Genomic DNA, 14,183 nt, shown 5'->3' on the forward strand with positions numbered 1-14,183 from the left:
AATTAACAATTTAACATCATAATTTCTACCGAACACTGTTTATAAAACAGCTTTTAAACCAGAGCTTCACTCAAAAAGTAAAGTCCTGCTGATTTGCTCCATCATTTACAGTTCCCTGAGTAACAGTTTATTTATTTTTTTGTGAGGTGGGGGAAGAACCACCATTTTTATTTTAACAAAGATGTATTGACTTTATATTGCAGGTTTTACAAAGATTGAGTGCAAGCACCACTTTTTCTCAGTATCCACTCTCACCCCTCTCAAAATCTTTGCCTGGGCTAGGATGGCATCCCTTCTCCTGCCCTCCCGCAGCCTTCTGGGACACTTCACATCTCCCAGGAGGCTGCAAGACCATTCACAATCTGCTGTATGAGCTCATGCATGCACAGTTTGTGGGCAGCTGCCACAGCTGCCTTCCAGACATCAGCAACCTGCAGTGGTAAAAAGAACCAGCTGTGAAAAGACAGTGCAGGACCCCAGGCACTGATAAGTCAGCAGTTATTTTATTTATAGTTGCACATTTTTTATGTATTTACATATTATGTATATGCATGTGTATATTATTAACACACAGTAAAGAAGTATAAATACAAACCCTCATTGAGATGTGTTGCTTTAGGTACTGTGGAGCAGTTCATTCTCAAAGACCTCCCAAAGTGACAGAATATAATATATTTTTACAGCAGCACTTTATGCTAAAATTATAGATATTATGTGATGTGTTCTGTATTACAATGTAGTTTGCATGTATGAAACTCTAAAGATGACTTTGAATTTCAACCGAATATGAACTTGTGAGACAATGATATAACATGTGTAAGTGCTTGCTTTTCTTAATTTCATATTTACTGTCCATAGTTGCATGTTTTGACATTCTTGGTTAAAGTGGTTGTAAACCTCAGACATGAATATGAACAAAGCATATCCCTCTATAGTGTGTACTTGTTTCAATTAAGAGCACTAACTGTAATTTCTGTCTGCTGCTTCATTCCTCTGCTATCAACATGAATAATTTCTGACACCAAGAGAAAAAAGGTAATGGAGGGCTCCAGCACACAGCCTGGGATTGACAGCCTCAGCTCTGTTCATGTGTGTTGTGTCAAGGAGGGTTTGCTGCTTCCCTCTAATCAGCTCTGAGAGCTTTACTTACTATGCTCTGCAGTTTGTAATTTTAGCTCTTTGTCCCCTTTTTTATGACATCTAAGACAAGCTGTATACATTCTGGATTTTGAAAAGCTTTAGAGAAGAGAGGGTTGCAGATAAACAGGTTCAACTTATATAAAAGGATTTATTTCCTCTCTGTGTATCACCTGAGGCCAATCACTTTACTGGGTATAGTAAGGGTTTACAACAACTTTAAAGTAGCAATGCAATTAGAAATGTTAGAAATATCTTCACAGGGTGATATTGTGGATGCCAATATTGATAGCAAAGTGCCACATCCTATAAATGTATATACAATTTGAATAAAGCGACAGAATTTATAGCACCGAGAGCCAACAGTTTCTTAAAAAAAAAACGTAGGTGGGTACGCTGGGAGGATGCTGACGAGCTAGTTGGAGACTACAACAATGGTCATTTAAGGCCCTATGGATGTATACTGGAGACACTAATCTATTGAAGACCTTGGCCTATGTGATTTTGAAGAGACACCTATTATGATTGGATATTCTATATTCTAATATTGTTGCATATATGTACCCTTATACTGTCCTAAGGAGCCTCTACTCTATATTGAAACTGTGCTAATATCTGGCCACTTACAATGTCAAATCCCCTTGGCATACTTACTCTTGAGACTGATGGATGTTGGTTTTTGTATTGCGTCTCCTGATGGCTTTTAATCCATTATTGTAGTTCCTCAACTTGCTGCTATAAAAAAAATACCTGCTTAAAGTGGGGTTCTGGGCATAATTTTTTTTTTTTGCTAGCTAAAATTAATCACATTAGATAGTCCCTAAAACATATTAATAACTCCCCAATCATTCCAGAAATAATTGCAAACACCTGCCTTATATCCTCCGGCTAATGTTGTGACCGTATCCATCATATGTGTGGACATGTGAAGCGCAGTTCCTTTTTCTTCCTGCTTTTCAGGGAGAGATGCATGCTGGGCGATTTTTAGGCACAGTAATGCCCAGAGACTCCTGGGAAATGAGTGTCATCATTTCCCAGGAGGCAATGGGGTCTTAGGACAGGAAGTTGAACCACCTAGGACCATGAACTTACGAAATTTGCTTAGTAACAGCCAGATAGTGAGTAAAATGTTTATTTTTTATTATTTATTTATTTTACATAAAAGGCAAGCTGTTAATAGAAAGTTAATTTTTAGGGTGGAACTCAAATTTAAGCTCCTGAGGAAGCGCAATATTGCGAAACATGTAGAGCTACATCAACTTACACCATGACCATCTGTTTACAAGTAGATGCATTACTGACGCTTTATTGCCTTGGAATTGGCTAGGGCCTCTGGTGTTGTAGCTGGTGACATTAGTGCATTTTGGTTAGCAGGTTCACTGAGATTTTATATATCTGTGTATGTTTTATTATTATTTGTAACAATGCAATTGGATTAGATTGTGCTGGTCCCTTGTCATATTGTAAGTGAAAAAAGCCACACTATCAGCTCTTGTTAGTAAAGGCATGCAAATCTTAGTTGGATAGCTCCATGTCACAAGCAGTGGCATTGATAATGGTTCCTTTCCTATGCTCAGTTGCTTGAGAAACATATCTCCTGAAAAAATGCAGACGTACTAGGCAATATCTGACAGTTAATCATTTACAGATAACCCAGTTCACTTGTTAGCCAATCTTCACCCACTAGCTAAAACAGATCCCTCCTCAGTATACCTGCATAGTGACAGTGTACAAAGTGATAGAGGTCTCATGAGACCACTTCAATGCTTTTTAAGGCTGCAAGTTGGAATAAAGTATCTTAGAAATACCAATTTAAACCCCATGAGTCTTCTTTCTTTACAATTCCTTTGTAATACTATTTTGCAATGAAAAACAAGTAATTACCCTTATCAGAGTGTGGGAAAGTCCCAGTATCCCTTGAGTAAAATAATACTAAATATTAATGAAACTCAGTTCAGCTGGCAGCAACAATAATTAGATGGGGGAGGCTTTTGCCTCCCACTAATTCAACCCTAGCTTTTTTTGTTGTTCATCAATAGAACACACCTCAACAGCAAATAAGGAAAAGAACCCTGGTGTGTATTTATTCAAGTTGTAAAACATAAGTATTAGTATTAAAATAGTAAGTTGGGGACATAGAATAATTGTATTACTTATTAATGTAAATGCTCATCTTATCTGCCATGTTAGCAGATCAGTTCTGAGTGTTGAGACTCAGAGTGTAGAGAATATGAAATGTACAGCAAGTATACAGTACACTATTCTACCATTAAAAAAATGTCCCCGTATTGTGCATGAATACCAACATTCATGGCCCAGCCTGGCAAGCTTTTATTATGCATGAGAATGTTTTACTGTCAGTCAGGATGGTGGCAGAAGATCAGGTGAACTGCTTGCAAAACATATTTTAAAAGATATTTTTAATGAGAAAAAGTCATATAATACAGAAGTTTTCAACTGAAGAACTGATAATATTCATGCAAATGTACCGTACATATTCCATTGGATAGAAAATACAACGTTAAAAGATATTTTTTTGCGTCTAGAAAAAAACATATATATTTACTATATTTATACATCTTTCTGACTACTATAAGTTCCTGTTTCTCACCCACGTTCTGAAGTCTCTGATGGAATGAATGGAATCTTCGGGACATAGAGAAAGCCCATCTGTTCTAAATTACTCAGGAAATATTATAATAGCAGCAGGAGTGAATGTGGCATGGAAATCAAATAAGTGGAATCCCAGGACTGAAACAGATCTTGTGTTCTTACTGATACTTTAAATTGGAAAAAATTTCCCCTTACTACCTTTTATTGTTGCAACGAAACTTTGTATCTTACATCACTTTCTATGTTTAAGACATAGTTATCACAACAAATAAAATGGGGAAATCTCCCCATTGGGGACATAGAAAACAACAAAACAAAAGGTTCTAATCTTTTCACATTCTATTCAAAACAAGAATTAAAACAATAATTTCCACTGTTATTAATATATTCATGTTGTTTTGCAGAACATCACTTAATTTATCCCTTTCTCACTTTTTGCCTTTGTGACAAAGAGAAGTACAGTGGAACCTCGGATTACGAGCATAATCCGTTCCACGAGAATGCTTGTAATCCAAAGTACTCGCATATCAAAGCGAGTTTCCCCGTTGAAGTCAATGGAAACTAAAATATTTTTTTCTGCATTGACTTCAATGGAATGCAATACCGCATGCGGCCAGAGGCGGGGTGCACCGGAGAGCCTCAGAAATGGTCGAAAAGGCCCGCGGACACTTCGGCTGACCTCAGAAAACCTCAGAAAAACTTTCTACCTGAGATTTGCCAAGGTCAGCCATGCTGTCCTCGGGTCTTTCCGTGCATTTCCGAACGGCGCCGATCGGCTGCGATCAGTGACGTTTGGCTCTGCTCGGCTCTGGCACCCCCCCCACCTCAGGCCAAAAGCGGTACTGCACACTGCTTTGGCCTGAATCTTGCTCATTTTGTGAGACAACACGAGTCACGATTTTTTAAAATACAGTGCTCATATTGCGAAACGCTTGTTAACCGTGTTACTCGCAATCCGAGGTTCCACCGTATAGGAAAATCTCTCGTCACCACTCTATTCAAAACTTTTTTTATATGTTGCACTTTTAAGTGAAATGTAACTTAGTAGAGCTATGGGCATAACTTTTTTAATTTTGAATAGAGCAAGGGAGGGTTATAACCCCTGTCAGATTTTTTATCTCCATCCGTGTCCCATTGCAGAGATTTACCTTCATTTCCTGTCCCATAGCCAAACAGGAAGTTATAGGAAATGCCTGCAAATGATGGGACTTCCTGGGGGACCCCCAGGTCACCGGAACTAGTATCCCCATTGGAAGATTTCCCCTCTATTACTTTTCTGTGGACAACCCAAAATGTGGGGTTTTGCTTTACTTTCCCTTTCATTAATAATGCCAAACATAACAAATAGAGAGGGTGAATATCCTTAATGTCAGACTGCAATAAAAACTGACAAGTGTTCTAATCCCTCTACACTCAATCCAAAACAAAAACATTTTTTTGCCTTTAGCTTTACTTTAAGGCCCCGTACTCACGACCAAACATGTCTGCTGAAACTGGTCCGCGGACCAGTTTCAGCAGACATGTTTGGCCGTGTGTAGGCCCGAGCGAACCATTTTCGGGCGGATCGGACAGGTTTCCAGCGGACAACTGTTTCCTGGACTTGCTTTAAAACAGTCCGCTGGAAACCTGTCCGCCCGGACATGTACGGTCGTCTGTACAGACCTACCGTACATGTCCTGCCGCCCGCCATCCCTCGCATGCGTCGAATGACTTCGACGCATGCGTGGAAGCATTTTAAAGGCAGGCCGCCCACGTCGCCGCGTCATTGTCGCGGCGACACCGCGTCATCGACGCGGCGACACCACGGACACGCCCGCGTATTGTTTACGCGCGGACCTCTGTTCGATGGTGTGTACGGCCATCGAACAGAAGTCCCCGGGCAGTCCCCGGGCAGACATGTCCGATGGAAACGGTCTGCAGACCGTTTTCATCGGACATGTCTGGCCGTGAGTACAAGGCCTAAGTGGAAATTATGTATGTTACAGAGAATGTTTAGAAAGGTTAATTGTGCTTAAGCAGTACCTTCAAAAATAAGAGTTATGAACGTAACTTAAAATCTTTTTCTAAGGTCTACTGAGGGACACATAAATTCAGGAATTCTTAAGCAAACAGTCCTAAATAAACCAAACCACCATGTCCAAAGCCTGGGTTTTCAGTCAATACATATTCCATCACATTGGTTATTCTATCTGTAAGCTCATATAAACATAAAGGGGTAGATTCAGATAGAAGATACAACGGCGTATCTCCAGATATGCCGTCGTATCTCAGATTCCGGCCTGTCGTGTCTATGCGCCTGATTCATAGAATCAGTTACGCATAGATTTCCCTAAGATCCGACCGGCGTAAGTGTTTTACACCGTCGTATCTTAGGCTTCATATTTATGCTGGTCGCTAGGTGGCGCTTCCATAGATTTACGCGAGGAATATGCAAATGAGCTAGATACGCCGATTCAGAAACGCACGTCCGCCGGCGCATTTTTTTACGTCGTTTACGTTAGGCTTTTTTCGGCGTATAGTTACCCCTGCTATATGAGGCGTATCCTATGTTAAGTATGGCCGTCGTTCCCGCGTCGAGTTTTGAAAATGTTACGTTGTTTGCGTAAGTCGTTCGCGAATAGGGCTGGACGTAATTTACGTTCACGTCGAAAGCAATGACGTTCGTAAAAAACGTCAAATGCGCGGAATCACAGTTAATATACATAAAACACGCCCACATCATCCACATTTGAATTAGGCGGGCTTACGCCGACACAGATACGTTCCGCTGCCGTAACTAAGGGCGCAAGTTGTTTCCGAATACAGAACTTGCGCCCTAAATTACCGTGGCGTAACGTATCTGAGATACGTTACGCCGGGCATAAAGATAGACGATTCTATCTGAATCTACCCCAAATTCTTCATTTGTCTAATCTTTCCCGACAAGGACACATTTGTTGTCACATCATACAATGCCTTCAACAATTCCTTCAAAACATTCTTAGTTCTATGATCCTGACCACAATTTTGCAAGACCCATATCCACAATTTATTGCCTATACTTTTTTGCTAAATTCTAGACAAATCTTTTAGATTTAAGTTGCATGTGTCTCTGACTTTCTGAAAATCACAAAACAATTTCATAAATCTATTTATATCATAGCAGTATACATCTGAGAAAAGTGTTGAGAAACAGCTCCATTCCATCACTCACTAGCAAATATGACAACTTTCTGATACATTTTTATAAATGTTAGACGGTCCACGGAGTCTGCGGACAGATGCGTTCTATTACCAGTAACAAAACCTTCAGCAGCACTGAATGCCCATTTGGAAAGCACACTGGATGAAGGGCAGCCCAGAAGCTCAATTGCATACTGGGCAAGTTCTGGCCAATGATCAATTCTCATGACCCAGTAAGCCAGTAGATTGTCGACTAGAAAGCTCGCCATATCCCCTAGATAATCGTCCACCATGTGATGCAGACGCTGCCAATGGGATGTGAAAGCTGACAGCCCTGGGTGGCAAGGACTTAAAAAAATGTGAAATGCATTACATAGGCCGCCTTCTTTACTGCTCCTCTCTTGACCAAACAGAAGCCTCAATACTACGTTTTCCATATTACTGTAACCTATCAGAGTCATGAAAAGAGTTAGCTAAACTCCTCATTAAGGTGTGCTCTAGAGATTTCACCTTTTGCACTCTATGTGGGGACAGGATGAGTTCTGAGATGGTGGCATGTACTACAACTGATAGGTATTTCTACTGTTTACTGTGTTTCTACGATATGGAGCCCAGTGTGGTCCACAGTGAATACCCTGGAGCACTTGTTATGGTTCCTCCGTTGAGGAACCAGGGTACTTACTCTCAGGGAAAAGTTGATGTCTGCTATGAAAATGTTGAATCTGCGTTAATCTATGCAAGAGCTGTAACCGTTGCTGTGCCTTTTTGATGATTGTATTTGCAGAAAACAAATAAACAAAGTTTAATAGGTAAAAAAATATACTGCTTTAAACAGCACGTAGCGCATCACAATTTACGGTGTTAAACTTACAGTAACTTACTGAACTATACTGCGTTAAAGGGAAGGTAACACACTGAAAAATGCAGTATTAAAATTGCAGTAATACACTGAAATATACTGTGTTAAATGTGCACTAATGTACAGAAATATACTGCGTTAAATGGCACATAATGCACTGTAATATATGGTGTTAAACTTGCAGTAACACACTGAAATATACTGTGTTAAACACACTACACTCACACTGACTGAACTATCACTAGATTCACACTAAAGTGACACTAAAGTAAAAATGAATGGTCACTCACTACGCTCACACTGAACTATCACTAGATTCACACGAATGTAAAGATGAATGGTGTGGTCACTACACTCACACTGACTAAACACATTAATACTGATATTCTACACTGACAATAGAATCAGAATAGCACACTATAGCACACTAACTGTCTAGTAGCACTGAACAGAGCCCTGTTCTATCTCTCTCCACACCAATATCACACTAAAAATGGCCACTATTGAAAAAATAATTTTATAGTGTAGGGCGGGACTAAGAGATGGCTCTGACAGTGCCCTGTGCCTTGATTGGGCAAAGCTTTAATTTCTTCAGCCAACCAGGGATTTCAATGCACTGTGCAGTGGCGCAGTGCGTTGTGGTCGTTCAGTGGGCCAAACAAATGGTCAAACGTGTGAGCAGCCAATGTTAGTCCTTAATTAATGCTCGGGCCGAACCATTCACCCATCCCTTTTTGCAAGATAATTAAAAAACAGAAATTCTCCCTTACACAATAGAGTGCTTTGAAATGAGCACAGGTTCACTTCACTGTACCACACATTACTTAGCAAATCAGATCCAGATTGGAAAATATATATACATTTTAAAAATATTATAAATTATTGTGAATCTAGTTTTATTATATATAGATAAAAAAACACATATAACACAGTATTTCCCATTTAAACTGTAAGTTTAGTTGGCTAACAAATCATTTTAGTGTTACATTCCTCTGGAGCGAAATACTCCCATTAATGGAGAAGTTTATGTTTCTGGGACTAGTTTACTTTGCTCAAATTATTTGAATAGCTATTTGTAGTAATGAGATTCCCTACTGAATTTTCACAGCGTGAAACTTTTATAAGCTAACTATAGTGTTGTCTATCTAAATGAAGGCGTTTGGCAGCGATTTGAAGAATATTCCAGTTTTAGGCAAGGCTGTATTTACGAAACAGGCATAAATGCCAGCAGGTAGCATAGTGAATGTGGAATGTTTATTTTATAACCACTTCTCAAATCACTTATTATTAGAATAAAATAACTGTACAGCCCAATACCCAGCAGGGTGGCCACTATGGACTTCAGCTTAGTCTTCTCTGGATTAAATGCCTCTGCCTTTTTTTAAGCTAGTGGATAGAAATATTCATTCTTACAGTTAAGAAATGTCATTTTTCATCATGGTAGCAATAGGCTCTAAGCAAAATTGAAAATTAAGCTTTAAAATTCATGCTGGAGATATAGCCCACTAAAGGGATTATTTTTTTCATCCAGCCAAAGGAATAGAATGTAAGGCCATTCCACATATAAAAATCACCTTTCTGACAGTTATCTGGTTTCTAGGAATACAATATTTCATTCCAGTTTAAACAGGAATTTCTCATTCTGAACCTGATGTTTTTGTTCAATCTGGAGGACTGAAGAAGCATTATCATGCTCACTAAAATCCCTGACACCAATCTCTTCTCTCATGACCTTTCTTAGATTTCCCCAGAATTTTCCAAGGCTCTTCCATTTAGAGTGACCCCATAGGTCAGTGGCACTCCCTTACAGTCAGGCTGATCCCTCTTGCCCCCCTTCAAACCCTTTGGTTGTTGCCCTCCTCTGGCTGCTCCACCCACCCACTGTCAGTCTGGAGGGAAGGTGGTGCTTCCTGCTCCAGACTGATAGCTGCTTCTACCCTTTCCAGAATCTGCACTCAGTAGCACAATTGTAGAAAGAGAGGAAACACCTTTTTTCATTCACTTCAAATACTTCTCCTATTAGTGCAGGTGCATTGAAAATGCTTACCATTTCCATCAGCTCGCCAGAGAAACAATACAACAGTGTGACCGACAATCCCAGAGGCGATCAAAGAGTAGATCCTCTTTGATAGCCTCTATGGCCTTGGAGAACTGGTCCAGTGCAGGCTGGAAGTAAATTTGTTTTCTAAAGCAAAAGATCAAGATTTTTTGGAACTCTAATTTTTAACCTGCCTCTAGGTGTTCCTGGAGGCGTGAAATGCATCAATATGCTTCCCTGGGCTTTTTTTTAGGTGGGGTTAAAGTTATAATGCTTTTGACAGTTTGAATAAAAAAGTTATTTTTTTATATGACATGTGAACTGGGCTGTACAAACAGACTGACTTGGAGCAGTGCTTCCTTTTTTTGCCACTGGGTGTAACCCGGAAAATAAATCTTCCCAGTAGACTAAATAAATTACTAAAATTCTAAATCTGGCCATACACTGTTAGTTTCTTTCTATTCAGCCCATCGGCTGCACAAATCAGGTGGATGGAGGAATCCCCCTCACTAAAACTGATAGCAGCACCCCCAATTGGCTGCAGTCACTGATCGATAAACATTTTTCAACATGTCCCTTTGACAGAAGTCAATTAAAAATTCTCTTCTGTTGAGAGGGGATAGCTACATACTAGCTGAAATCCAACTAGTCCCTGCTGAACCAGTTGAATTTTGATCAATGTATAGTCGGTTTAAAGGCTAAGTTGACCTACTAGGAAAAATTATAAATTCACAAGTTTTCATAGGGGAAAAAAATTGCATTTATAATTTTTTTCTACAGGAGCCTACAAAGCATTGCTGAATATTCATTACAGTAATGAGCAAGACCATGTAATGAAAGGTTATAATCTACCTTTCATTTTGCTAAGATTCCGAGTCAAAATTATCATCCTGCATTGTATATTTCCTGAGAAGTAACCATTATTATGATATATGTTGATAAATAAGGGGAGTTTAGGTAGTCCATTATTATGGAGAATGCATTTTCAGACTCCTGCGATTGAATACAAATTGTAGTTTATATGAATAGAAATGAGAAAAAATGGAGATTATATCTGTATTTTTTTATATTTTTTTTTTTGTGAAGGCTAAGATACCTTCATAGTACTGAATGAAATTGCAAGGATTAGCATCATTAATCAATTACTTACAGTGAGTGTGAAATTTAACAGATGAGTTAGAAGGCTTTCTTTTTTTAGGACTGTAAGAATAAATGTATCTGAGTTATAACAACCAGCTGAAGACAAGTCAAATAAATATTGTGATATGTCTCTCACTGGGAGAGCTATTGATTTAGCTTAATAAAGGGAGCACATTTTAGACATGCTTCATAACTTCAACAGATGAGTGGGGTTGCTTATGACTCATGATCTATTTCTCAAGAAGATCCAGTGGATTAGACAAATGTTCACTAGTTTACTTTTCAGTACTTTGACATAAGGGGCCAATGCTTTCATTTACAGAAGTTGTATTATTATTTATGATTTAAAGTACTCGTAAAGTAAAAATCATTTACATGATAACAAAAACATAAGGCTGCATATTTTGCTTTCATTCTGATGTTCCATGAATGTATTGGATCACCCTAAATTGTAAAAATCTCTGATTGATGGTATCCTGGTGCTGAAGAAACCCTGCAGACCAAGCATTGTCAGTGTTACCCATAAGGGTCTTCTTGAAGCCTACTATGTACTTCCCCAAATAGGGATTAAAGTATGTGAATGCCAAATCAAGAAATATTCTCTATGTCTCCCGTACTCAACTACAAACTTACAGAACAGATAGGAGAAAGTTCATTATCAAGGATAGGTTACATAATGCTTACAGAATAAGAACAGGTAAAAGTCCCAGCCAGAGACACCATAAAAGCCCTACAGAATCTGGATGCAAGTGATTACTGAACATTTAGATAAATATTAGATTGGGATTACTCTTTCAGTAATTTGTGTGATTTTCAGGATATTCAAAAACATCCCCCCCTCGCCCTTGTGACCAGTGAGCCGGAGAAGGAATCCACCAGAAGTTGACCATAGAGATTTCCGGGGAACAGATGGTCCCAAGTCATCTCTATGACTCTCTGAGATCCTGGCCTGGCAATTAAAAATGTTGCCATATACTTAGCTGGAAAGCAAAGATCGTCCTTTTTTTTTTTAAATAAGGCTTTCCAGCCTGGAGAAGATATCTGGGGTCTTATTGACCCCACATCTTTCCATAAAAAGGACCTGTCACTCACTGTTTATATTACAAGGGGTGTTTACATTGCTTGTAATAGGAATTAAAGTGATCCAAATGTATTTTTTGAAGGGAAAGTATAAAAAAAAGAAAAATGAGCTTGCACGCAGAAGTGAACGCACAAATACATTGCGCCCAACTGCATTCAAATCACACATGTGAGGTATTGTCACGAACATTAGAGTGAGAGAAACAATTCTATACCAAGACCTACTCTGTAACTCCAAACATGTAACCTATAAAAAAATTTAAGTGTTGCCTATGGAGATTTCTGAGTACCGAAGTTTGGCGGCATTCCACTAATGAGCCAAATTTTCAAGCATGACATGTTAATTATTTATTTTATCGGCATAACATCATCTTTCACATTATATAAAAAATTGGGCTAACTTTAGTGTTTTTTTTTATTCATTTTCCCAAAAAACTGTTTGAAAAATTGCTGCACAAATATTGTGTGACATAAACAGTTGCAACAACCACCATTTTATTCCCTATGGTCTCTGCTAAAAAAAAAACATATATAATGTTTTGGGGTTATGAGTAATTTTCTACCAAAGAAATTATGTTTTTTACATGTGGGAGCGAAGTGCCAGAACTGGCCCAGATGTGAAGTAGTTAATTCATTTTAAAATCAATGATTTTGCACATGTGTACAGCAAGTGGCATTTGTTTTGGAACATTTTCAAAAGGAGCAATTGCAATGTTAGTTAATAATTGACACCACAGTTAAATCACATGAGGGACCAACTATGTCCAGAAACTGTTATATATGTATTAACAGGTTATATTTAGAGCTCTAAGCAGTTCTGGCAGCTCTGCCTTAGCGTCTTCGAAAAAGGTTTTTGTTTTAAGCAGACTTTTTGTTAAGTAGATGTTAAGTAGATGTTAAGTAGATGTAGAAAAGCACTGTCTCCCCTTTGAAAGTGTCTATGCTGATCGGATCGGTGTATAAGTCCTAAGCCAGCTATATTCATACCTGTTTTTGGCTGCATCGTCTACTCAGCTAGTCATACTCATAACACAGTAATAACAAATATTAAGATTGCTTGCTCACTTATAAACCTAACGATTCTAAAGAAAGCAAGTAAAAGTAGGTGTTAGATGATTTACTCATGTTGAATTGTCAGTACAGTTGCACATTTGAGGATCTCTATTTTGTTTTGTCTCTTTCTATTTTGTTTTGTAATAGCATTGATATACAACAATATGAACAGGCTATGGCACAGACCATGTGCACAGCTTAGGCATGGTCCTAGACCAGGGGTCTCCAAACTATCTAAACAAAGGGCCGGTTTACTGTCCCTCTGACCTTATGGGGGCCGGACTGTGGCCAGTGGGAGTAAACAATGTCCCATCATTGGTCTTAGTGGAAGGAATAGGGCCCTATTAATATCGGTGGGAGGAATAGAACCCCATCCTTGGTGTCAGTGGGAGGAATAGTGCCCCATCCTTGGTGTCAGTTGTGGATGCAATAGTGCCCCAAGGGCCGGATAGAGGCAAGCAAAGGGCCACATTCGGCCCCAGGGCCGCAGTTTGGAGACCACTGTCCTAGACAATGACCTTTAAGTTTACCAACATGTATCAGCTGCTATCAGGTCCTCCTTACACCATCACAGGAAAATGACAAGAATCAAACATTTAATTTCTTAAGAGTATATGTCAAAATGAGTTCATACATTTGTTTCCTAAAAATTGGATTACTGGAACTAACTCTACCATTCAGAAAAAGAAAATGTACATGTGGCAGAGTTCTATTCACATTTTTAGGATCTCGCTTTGAGTCTTCAGAGAGAAAAACACAATGAAATACTAATAAAAATAATAATATCAGTAGAATAGCAATATTAACCTAAATACTGTACGTGTGCTAATTTTAACTGTATTAAACACTGTGACCTAAAGCATAACTTGTTTTCTCCTAGTAAATTATGTTTTATTCTTTTGTAATAGGTGGAGAAGTCCCATACACAACTTTGGCAACACGAATGATGATGGGAGCTTGGTGGCTTTTTGCCCTAATTGTCATTTCATCTTACACAGCAAACCTAGCAGCCTTTTTGACAGTATCACGAATTGAAAGCTCTATTCTGTAAGTATTAAATATTGCCAATATTAGAGATAAAAATGTTTTATTGTTTCAATT

General features: G+C 38.7%; 1 protein-coding gene across 1 annotated transcript in view; it reads left to right on the forward strand.

Moving 5' to 3' along the window:
* GRID2 (glutamate ionotropic receptor delta type subunit 2) overlaps positions 1–14,183 on the forward strand; it is a 740,228-nt gene that overhangs the window by 507,667 nt on the left and 218,378 nt on the right. The window contains exon 11 of the mRNA XM_040344854.1: positions 13,991–14,129. Coding sequence (XP_040200788.1) covers positions 13,991–14,129 — 139 coding nt within the window. The remainder of the gene's footprint in view (positions 1–13,990; positions 14,130–14,183) is intronic.

Source organism: Rana temporaria, chromosome 1 (genome assembly GCF_905171775.1).
Source record: "Rana temporaria chromosome 1, aRanTem1.1, whole genome shotgun sequence".
NCBI classification, from domain to species: domain Eukaryota; kingdom Metazoa; phylum Chordata; class Amphibia; order Anura; family Ranidae; genus Rana; species Rana temporaria.